At 43.2% G+C, this 11,243-nt stretch overlaps 1 protein-coding gene across 2 annotated transcripts; it reads right to left on the bottom strand.

Annotated features, from left to right (window-relative positions):
• Nucleotides 1-660: 660 nt before the first annotated feature.
• On the bottom strand, nt 661-2,962 carry Dmap1 (DNA methyltransferase 1 associated protein 1). Of its 2 annotated transcripts, none has more exons than XM_078193127.1 (5): nt 2,750-2,962; nt 1,798-2,686; nt 1,359-1,689; nt 988-1,284; nt 661-903 (listed from the first exon to the last, which is right to left on the bottom strand). In XM_078193127.1, exons 2-5 carry the CDS (start codon nt 2,352-2,354, stop codon nt 796-798), a joined length of 1,293 nt encoding a protein of 430 aa, XP_078049253.1. In that variant the 5' UTR covers nt 2,355-2,686; nt 2,750-2,962; the 3' UTR covers nt 661-795. The 2 variants fall into 2 exon arrangements, with proteins under 2 accessions (XP_078049253.1, XP_078049252.1); XM_078193126.1 differs by having other exon boundaries at nt 1,798-2,366; nt 2,535-2,962.
• Nucleotides 2,963-11,243: the final 8,281 nt, after the last annotated feature.

Raw genomic sequence — 11,243 nt, forward strand, 5'->3', positions numbered from 1 at the left:
TTTGACCGAGAGAGTCCTCACGGCACGGCGTAGATCAGAAAAAAAAAGTCGGGCGGTGGGTTTATCGATCATTAAGAAGCAGAAGACACATATATATGCATTATTCCGTACCAAGTACGGCTAGAGGCTACCGAGTAATTTAATATAGAATTATAAAACAGTCAACTGTATCGCGATTAAACGGAGCACGAACGAAGAAAGGCCTGCATCGACCATGTTTCCTCTCCACACTTTTAAACCCCCCTATCCTCCCCTCCCCCCTCCAGCCCCGTCGAGAATCCACCTTTTTCCCCCCGTTATTCTAATAATTCCTGCCTCCCTCTAAACCCTCAACAAGAAACAAGACAACATATTGTAATCTATTGTAGATTGTTGTAGATAAATTATACGGTTTGACCGTACATTGTTACTTTTTGTCGACAATATAAAATACACAGATATATAAGTAAGCCTCTCTATTGTTTCCATTCATCCTCGTTCGTGTCGGCATTCGGCAAATTTTATTTTAAATAAAATATGACAACCTCCATTTTCTTCTGCTTCGTTATTTTTATTTTTAAAACTGCAATCAATTGCAACTTGGTCTTTGCGTTTTATTGAAAAAATATTTCCCAAACATTTTCGTCAGAAAATAAATAAGTAGCTGTGGGTGTCAACAACTTCATCCGTCAAATTATTTTTAATCACTGTTCGACACAATATAAAAAATTGGTACACTAATAGTAACATAATGAATATGCGTATCGAACGCTCAAAAAATAATTATATACAGCTAGGAGAAGAAAATAGTTCATTTCAGAGCGGAGTAATCGTTGGCATACTCGGTGATCCCACCACATCTATTATGTCTGCCTTGACTTCCGGCTCGGTTTTTGGTAACAGCGCTGGTGGTATTGTCAGAGTCTAAAGTGTTAAAATTTTAAACATTAAATCCTGAAGTATTGTAAATTGTTGAATTAGAAACGTTTTTGGGCATCGAATTGTTACCTTCCCAGGTGCAAGGGCCTCGTACTGATGCCTCAATGACTGCAATTCGTAATCGCAAGTCGACAGAGCGCTTCTAAGCTCGTAATGTAAAACTATGTCGCTTCTGAGCTCGTTGAATTGCTGACAGATTTGTTCCGTAGGCGGCGGATTCAATTCTAATCTCAATTCATTAAGCATTTGTTCGATACCCTTCATTTTCTTTTGACCTAAGCTACTTGGCAACTTTATTCTCTGGGAACGGAGCGAAACGCCGCTGTTCTTAAAATCTGGGAACTTGATGCCGGCCGATTCGACAGTCTGGAAATAAAAATACACATTGTATTATTCGCGTAAACCATTTTAGTATTAGCGCATAACAATGAATTACGTACGTGAGATGTATCAGTCTTGTTTGGTCTATTTCTAGAGGAAGCCCCACTCTTTTTTGTAGGTTTTCTTTCATTCTTTCTAGGATCAGCTTGATGATCAGCAGCAGTTATTAATTTTTGTAAATCCTGGGTTTTCCGATCCCTTTCTTTCTTTCTCTGTTCAATCTTTCTCAATTCAGCTAATAACATTTGCTCCTCCTCCACTTGCTCTGGTGTTCTCTCGAATAATTTCTTCAACTGTTCTTTCCTACGCTTTTCATGCTCTGCATCAAATATATAGACCTTATCAGTATGGGATTTTGCTTTTGTTAGAGCAGCACACACCTGGTAATACCTAAATAGTATTGAAAAATATAGATTATATAGTCAATCATTGCAAATATAGATTACAATCTAGCATAATAAACAAACATAGATAAAAATATATAGAACTTTCACTTACCTCTCTTTTAAATCCTCTACAGATCTAGCAGGAAACTTGGTACGATCCCATCGGTCTTTTATTATTATGAACCTCAGATCGAATCTTCTGCATAGATCAAATAGGTGATCTGTTTCTGCTCTGGTCCATCCATTTGTTACTAAATGTTGAACATATTCTGCATTAGTATAGGTAGGAATAGGAATCTTCTTATTGAATTTGGCAAAGGGATATTCCTTTCCAGCATCGGCTACTCGTCTCCAATGATGAAAGACTGCTCCGTCTGTCCTCGCAGGATTAGTAAAAGGAGTCCACTTCCATGGTCTGACTTTTTTCATTCCAAGCTTAGCACGGACCTGCTTGTATCCTTTTGCTGTGTCCGTTGGAAACAACGGTGGTACGTCATTGTTATCTTTGCACAACAATGCAAACACCTCACGGTGCATACCCTCGGGCCGTTTAGGGACTTTATACTCATATTTCTTTCGATTCTTTTTCTCCGCTCCTATAATCGACTCCTTTGTAAGCTCACTGGTCGTGGGCACTTCAATGTCCAATATATCACGTACGTCTGCCATTCTGATTCTAACCTAACAAACGTTCTTGAGGTTATGAGTGTGGTACAGAGTACTTAACAAATTCATTCCCAATTCCCTAAATTTGGGACATTATGAGCACCCAGTTGTTACATACACTCCGAGAACTCCACTTTATTTAAACAATAACTGAATTCTCATCTATACATTGCTGAAACTTACAATTTTATGTAAAACGTAGCTCGTATGATGTAGCAACAGACCTTTGCTTGTAACAATTGCGTATATATATATGTACGATTTGATATCTACAAGATATCTAGTTAATTGTTATTGACTTAGTCAGTGACTACTTCTTGCCAAGTCTGATGAATCTATAATTATTCGTTGTAGTCATTTTATAAAACACTTAATTTATTGTAAATTAAAGAACGTACAATCTTAACAGATCACGTCACGTAGCGATCGAATTCGAAAAGAGAAAAAATTGAATATCTCGAGAACTAATAGTTCAAAATTAGTGACACCAGTCTTAAAATGTTTATAATAATTCGGTACACCCACTACATGCTATAAACTATTACAGTTTTGACTGTATATGTAATTACGATTTTCTGTAAAATACATATATAACTCCTTATTCTTTTACGATTGTGGCGCCTCTTGTAGTGTAGTGGTAAAGCTCAGTTTGATGTTCGTTCAGCGCCAACTGGTGTAGTGGCAAAACGTTCAAACTGTTAGCCAAATTACTGACAATTGATATTGGCTAACAGTTTGAGCGTTTCGCCGCTACCCCAACTGGCGTTGTACGGACATTCAGCTGAGCTTCTCTTTCTCTCCACTAGAAACACCACCGTAGCGCACATGTGTACAGTGCAGGATCACTAAAAACATTAATTATGGCAAAATTAAAACATAGAAATCTAAACCAAGAGTGCAGAATTATTTTGGAGAATCTGCGGCATCAATATTATACAAAAAAATAAGTGAAAACATTATGAAACATAATTAATAGCTCGTTGAAGTTTGGTTATCTATTACCTTAACTAATTATATTTTGCGTTTTTGCCGTATTTTTACCATACATGGGCTTTTGAAAGATCATGAACGATAGTCCGTGGAAGAATTATTTTCCAAATGGTATTTAAACATGAAAAGAAAGTGGATAAATAAATGAGTAATATTTTCTAAACTGAGAATAATACCGATTGCTCAGGTATCTCCACCTGGGGTTGCTGTACAAGAGACCCGAATCGAAGCCAGAGTTCACTATTAGCTCTCGTTACATTGGTTACTTTTTAATGTAATGGAAGATTATTTTTGCACGAGGAAATTGGGCAAAGACCTATTTTGAACTCTAGAATTTCTCTCGCTTCAGCTTTCAATCCTTTGTACGAATCGGAACGATCTGAAATTTACAGCTGCCTTATCAGAAACACATTAATGTGAATATACAAACTTAGATCGAAATTTTATTTGGTCTTTCTTCCGGAGGTTAATTGAAGATCTCCGGACGAAAAGCTGGAGTCACATGCACGGTTACCGATGATAATTGAATTTCAGAATACTTTGCCAATTGAGTTCATCCTTCATCTCCACAGTTTAACACATTACCTATCCGATTATTTCGTAAGAACTACTTGTAGCAATGTTAACTCTTCGAAGATGAGGATTGTTAAAGTATTAAGAACATGTTCATCACGGATCTAGATCATGGACATAATTTAATCTTATCTTTGCAGCTTCAGGAAAAAGGTGTACCTGCATTATGAACTAAGAACTCGTCTTCGGTAACATCTAACTTACCTATAGAACGAGTCTCTAATGCTTGAAAAAAAGCACCGAGGTCTGATATTGTATGTATTGTATTTCTGCTATCTGTGAGTTTTTGTAAGAACTACTATTAAATGATAATAGTAATAATAATTATTATTATTATTATCATTATTAAATATAATTTAATAATACTTAAACAATTTATTCCAGAACAAGGAGACCAGGTGCAGCGTATCATCGTGACTCGCCTACTAATGTAATCATCAATCGGCAAGACCGACCTATCCTGCACTTCCAAGTTCCTAATATCGGCTCGACAGACACCCTTGGGCCGAGACGTCCAAAACATCCCTCGCCGCATTTAGGGGTCAACAACACCTCACGGCTATCAGCACCTAAATTCGCGTGGATTCGTTGGAGAGTCCAGAAGAAGGGTGGTTAACATTCCCGAAGAATTTGATAAATCGCGTGAAAGTCCATGGGGTGGAGAAGCAGGAGGAGGAGGATCGGTAGCCATCGTGCGGCGGGGCTGTTCGGCGAGCGTCGTGCCGGCCACGTGGATCAATACCGAAGAGGGTGAAGGCAGGCAGCCGCCTCCGCCGTCCGCGAGTAGCAGTATGTTCGCGCCGCGGGTACGCGCCGCACGCTCTACGCCCGAGCGTAATTCTCGAGTCCAGTTCGCCAACAGGAATTCGAACGGTACCGTTCTCGTTCGCGCGTTCGCCCCGGCCTCGTCCTCTTTGGCTCCGAATCTGCCGGGTTCACTCCCGGTTCGACAGGACTCACCCTCCCCCGATCGCGAAAGGATGACAACTGCTCGCAACACACAGCGAAACTTCGAGGTCTCTCTCGCGCGTTCAACTTTCTCGGTGTTTGACCCCCGTTTGCCTCCTACCTCGAACCCTTTCTCCGTCTGACACCTGTCAGGATTTCCGAGGAGAGGAACGCACACCCGATCCTTCATCCCGGCCTTTTCCTCCTCATCTGTTGCTCCCCGGTTATGCTAATTCCTAGGGAACTCGGTGAACTCGCCGTCTTAGCAACAGCGACTCTGTTTACGGTCTGTCTGCTCGGCGCTGTTCTCTCCGCCTCTTCATTGTCTCCTTCGATTAAGGAGAACCGAAGATAATCGAGTTGGCGGGTCTGGCTCTGGAGACGTTGTTCTTGGAATTAAAGAGGTTGCTGCAACAACGGGGTTGCTCCACTTTCTGATAATCTCAGTAAATTAACAAGGAACGGTTGGATAGTTACCCTCGAGCGTGCTACCTGTAAACTTACGGTCACTCGTGTCTCATAGTTTCAAAATAAAAACGCTCGATTCTAAAGAAAATCTAAATTCTAAATTCCAAGAACAAGGTAATAAAGGAGCACACTCAATAACAGATCGTAAACAGAAGGCTAGAAGCGAAGAAAACAAGGGGTGGATCAGAGTTTAAAATCCCAGAGCCGTGTTTTCGCTTCATACTTTGATCGCAATCGGTGAGAATGGTTAACGTAGCTATCGGTCGAAATTCCAGGCTTCGAAACAAAGTTATTATAATAATAATAACAACTTTGTTTTGTCAACTGGATGATCCTTTGCTGCAATGAACAAGAGTAATAATATGGTAATAGTCACGCAAGGACATATGAAAACAAAAGAATACAAAGACAAGCTTGAATATAAATAATTAGAGAGAAAAGTTTCTCTTTTCGGTGCTGCAAGAGTAAGAATCCTAGCCAGTCCCAGCCCCGTTGCCAGGTCTCGCATGCATTTCAACCCTCCCGTTTCTTGTTGGTCTGCTTGTAGCCGAGGATTCTGTGTTCGTGGGGAAGGTGAATGGACGTTCGCGCGGCTTAGAACGGACGTTCGAGGGTCCCGGTGTCCAGTGATCAAGATCAGTGTACCGATCCAGCGACGATGCAGCCCGCCTGATCGAGAATCGCTACCCCAAACTCCGAGAACCATAGAAAGAACGCGGTTGCGGGGCGTTCGAGTTTGCCTCTCTGTGAATCACAGGGTGAGTATCTTGCCGTTTCTTCATCGCGTCGTTTCTTCACCTCGTCCCGATACTCGTGGATCGGCGGTTAAAGCTCGAGATTCCGACAAGCGCTATTTATACGACGGTGAAATAGGATGCCGAGCGTCATCCTTTGACTATTGAGACTTTGAAATCCTAGCGGAATGCGGATTCGATGAAAAGCGAGGATGCCAACGATTCGCGTAGCCATGAAAATGCAAGTCGAGTCGTTTTATCCTCAATCGTCGAAATTCAACTTGCAAAATGCCACAGGTAGAATTTAGTTCTACCGAGCTTCTGATTTCTGCGCGATCATCTTGTTGGCTTTATGGGCGTACCAAGATCTGCCGGTTGCGATACTTCAAACTGGAATTGTTCACGGAGAAACGACAACACTGAAAGTTCACCGTAACAGAAAATTGAAGGTATACGAGTCTCGAGTCGCAGACCCTTGGACGCGTTGAGAAAGAGAAATAGAGCACTTGGGAACGCTTGTTAACGCGTTTGCAGTTCCGTGTCTCGTATGTGGGTCATGGGGGTCTCAAATTGAAAGTTAATAAGCTACCCGTGCGACGACTACTAGCTGGAGCAGAATTAATTCAGAAACTTGTTCGAAAGGGATAGAATAACACGTGTGTAGTCGCTGTTCTTCTTCTTGTTTGACCGTGTTAACAGTGACTACTTAAAAAATGTCAATGCTGAAGCGGAAAACGGAACACTTGGGAATGCGCTTGTTAACCCGTTAGTACTTTATATGAGTCACGGTGATTTTTAATTGAAAATTAATAAGTTACGCGAACGAGGATAACGCATAGAATTTAATTAACCTGGAAAGTTACATGCAACTGAACAACACATTGTATCCACGGCTATTCTACGCTCTCCTATATACGATGTTGCTAAGTGCTGATATCTAAATGACAATTTTAACTTTAGAACTAACGAGTTCCAAACGCGACTAACGTACATATATTGTTATGAAACAATGATAAGATTTATTTAAACTTCGTACAATTTATATAGTACACATATTATACATATAGTAGTATACATATTATATTATAGTACATGCTGCAGTAAAGAAGCGTATCTAAACATTCCTCCTAGAACTTTTTTTATATCATTAAATTAATATAATTTATAATTGTTAGCATTATTTCATATAACTAAATATTTTTATACAAACGAAACGATCGGTTTCATTGTTTATCAGTTCTAGTGTTAAAAAGGAATAACTCGCGGAGCACAATTTACGGATCAGTACGATTGTATTTTCCGAACTCGGAGATTTTGCGTATTTTCCTCCGCTCCGTACAACTTGCGCATCATTTCTCTCGAACAGTTGCTCCTGGGAGCAATTCTGAACGATCCCGGATGCAAGAACATTCGTGATCTACATCCCGCCATGCATCTCCAAAGAAAATAGATAATTGTTCGCTACCGAACACCCCCAGAGTACCGAATTCTCTGCGCGATTTTAGCATCGTTTACCTGAACGATTGCTCCCAAGGGCGGTCGAAAATACTCGCGCCCGCGTGGGCAAAGGCGCCGCGCCGGTTGCCGACGTCCGTCATAAATTCTCCACGCAACATGTGCGCGACAATATTTAAAGTTCTGATCGGTTACACAACGTGGATCGGATGGCAGCGGCGCGGATTCTACGCAACGCGGTCGAACTCCGAGCCAAGAATCGAAGAGGTCAAGGAACGAGCCTTCCGTCTTCTTGCGAAAGAAATCGGAGCATCGATCGCCGCCGCGCGTTCTAAGCCGAACGAGCAAATAGCCGCGATTAATTCGTGATCCGCAAACATTTGCGCGCCGAAATTGATATCCGTTTACACGTTCCCTTCCTGGAACCACCGTTTATCTGGCCGACGACGGTCTGGCAGACAGCGAGTCGACGCGCGTTCGCTTGGAGGACGGCCATGAGCGGTCGCGTGTCGCAATTCGCGACTAAAAATCTTAGATCCATCGATGAAAACACCGCGTAATCATCATCGGATACTGGATAATGAGTGGAAACTGCCCGAAACCGGTGGCAACCGGCTTCTCGTCGGTTGGCGTCGCGTAAGCGAAACGCGCGGACGAGAGTGACGCTCCTCGTCACGCCGATTAATGCTCGCGCCGACGATCTCGCCAAGGTGTGCGACCTCTTTCCATTATCGAGGTAGGACGGCGATCGTTCTCTGAAGCAGCGTGATTCGCGATTCACGGAGCGAGACACGCGACTATGACAAACCGCCGCGCCGGCGATCATTTGGTCTTGTTAATTCGAGTGTTCTCGTGGACGCGCGCTCGTTCGTTCCATCGAGCCACCCTTAACCTGTTAACTCTGCCACCCGCCTTTCGTTCAAGACCACGCGAGCTAATAGACCGCGATGCTTCACGCGTCCATGAAATTCAAAGTGCAGTAATTTCTCTCACATTGTCCCTCGGTTTTCAAACGAAAAGTGGACAACTTGGGAAGAGGGGATACAATTATTAGCGTCTTGAGAATCTGGTTCGCAAGACCTGTTTTTTGTTTGCAATTGCTAATATCAAACGCGATTTAACAAACGACTGGGTTGTGTAGTTATTAAAGATTGAGATATAAAGGAAGTATTTATATGAATTTTAATATCGAATATTGATTGATGACTTCGAAGAAATGATACGATTGCCCTGTGCTTTGTGTTATCGAGTCGACCGTAATCACTAGACTGCGTGAATGCGTTAACAGACGAATCACACTTATCCTCGTCTGTTTGGAATTTAGAATAAACAATTTTTATTTCGTACAAAGATCCGCAGTCCAGTAATCGCGCAAAGCTTTTAGGTAACACGTGCGTGCAGAAGATCAACGACGGGAATGACCACGATCGGCCACGCTCATGAATCAGTCGCGCACGCTAAATAGCTGATTAACCGCAGCTAAACAACGTCGAAGCATCGTCACTCGCGAACGCAACAATCGTCGGCCTGTTTCCCTCCACGTAACTGCATTTGCACAATGTTTATATTGTGAGGTAACGAGTCCCCGGCAATAAATGCGACCGATCAGCCAGCTATCGTGCACTCGAGATAGAGCGTCACGTGTAACGCTGGATCTGTCAGCGAGATAATACGAATCCATCGATCATCGTTAACGCAACCGTGATTATCACAGAACGACGCGGTGCCAGTCGGCCGCCCCCCTGAATTGCGTTCTCCGAAATTTCCGCTTGGAAGATCCCGCGCGAGAACGGAAAACTTTCGGAGCGATTCGACGCCGATTGGCAAAGATCCAGGCCGAAATTCGGCGATCTTGGGAAACTAGCTGCGAAGGAAGAAGGAAGAAGGAAGACTACCGCGGTATCCGAAGACTATCTGCCCGGTTATCGGCTCGTCGGCCGGTTGGACGCGCCGCGCACGAGGCATCGTCGTCCAGCGCTTGCGGAACGCACCGTGAACCGGCGCGGCGGCCAGCGCTGATCAACTGGCACCGATCACGGTCCGTGACCAGCAACACCAGATAGACCTTCGGATCGCAAACACGCCAGTGTCAGCCGGTGGTAAACAGTCGATCGGCGATCATCGCGCTGCTTAGACGTTCGCCAACCCGCGTGTAAAACTCGCGAGCAACGCGACGCGAGCGAGTCGGTTACTCTGGGTAACAGCGTTTGCGCGAGTGTCCCTCAGCTCCGCGACACTCCGAGAACTGCGACCTTCCTTTTTTCGAGGACAGTCTACGGGATAACCATGTGCACCGTCTGACAGCTGTCGAGGAAAACCGTACACTTGCAGCGAGATTCACGGACCAGCCAGACCGGACGTTGGAGGACGGCGACATGGCCAGCAAGTACGTTCCACCGTTTTTTTCGGATCTTCAAGGTCTTTTGTTATTGTATCGGCGGCATTGGTGAACATTGATTGATACCGATCTCGCGGCGTTTTATCGGTTTTACGAGCTTCTGGTGAGCCCTCGATCCAATGTTGATCTATTTTCACCGGGATTACAGTGGAGCAATCGACGACTCCGGCATTGATCTCTTAGAGAGACACGTGTAGGTGGCACGGAAAAGTTGAATATGTTCAAAAAGTTGAATATAAAAGCAGAATTTTGTGCAGAATTTTCTGAGGAATAGCGACGACCAGGGAAACTATACAAGAGCTTGATTCTAATATTTTAACAATCTAATGTTAACGCTAGACCTACCAAGCATTAAAAGCAGCTAATTTTCATAGCTCTGTAAAAAATGGTACGACTGAAACTATTTAAACCATCCGCAATTTTCATCGCAATGAATACTTGAATTTAGAAATTTGTTCAGTCATTTCCTAGGAAAGACTATTTATAATGTCAGCAATTTTTAGGTACAAAATGTGAAAACATTTTGATCGTCTCGGTAGATTTAGCGTTCAACTATATGTTTTACTTAGCGAGAGGGTAATTTAAGCGTGTCCGAAATTCTCACGAGACAAAAGCTGAAAGAAATATGCGAACGACATCAGGTAGCATGTGCTATTAACCGATGTTATTTCCGAGGAATGCGAATAAACGTGCGAGCCGCTGTATGGACAAACACATGGTACTCGAGCGAAGTACTCGGAGTCACCAATGAAATAGATACATATCACTGGAGTAATTCACTGACCATGTCAGACCTCCCACCGACACGTGAACGCCGGCGTTCTGAAGGCGAGAGCACAAAAGAATGCCACGAAAGAATCATCATGATTACAGCGGTGGTTATCGGCCGCTGATGTGTGCAAGCTGGCCGACCACTCCACTGTTAAGGTTGTTGTAACGTGGTGCACCGATAATAAATGCAAATATCCGGAGCTGCTAGTATGATTCACCACATTTTTATCATAGACAGCGTGCTGGGGATTTAACAAATTGTCGGCCTTGGGGAAAGTTACACTAGGACAATGGTCGGCTACGTTTCAACAATAGAACTGTGTCGAACAAAGAGGCTACGACAATTAATAGCGTGGTTATTTAAGTTTCCATTTGGGGAACAAACTGTTCCCACGTTTTACGGACTTTGGTGTCGGATCCTGTTTTCTTCGTTTCCACGAATTTGCAGATCGATAGGAGGGATTCTCGTTCTAGTTTACGCAAAATCGGAATTCGGCCATTGGATCGGTTCAATTATAACCGGCAGACCATTTTGATTAGCGACGAGTCGGAGCA

The sequence above is a fragment of the Augochlora pura genome, chromosome 10, assembly GCF_028453695.1.
Source record: "Augochlora pura isolate Apur16 chromosome 10, APUR_v2.2.1, whole genome shotgun sequence".
NCBI classification, from domain to species: domain Eukaryota; kingdom Metazoa; phylum Arthropoda; class Insecta; order Hymenoptera; family Halictidae; genus Augochlora; species Augochlora pura.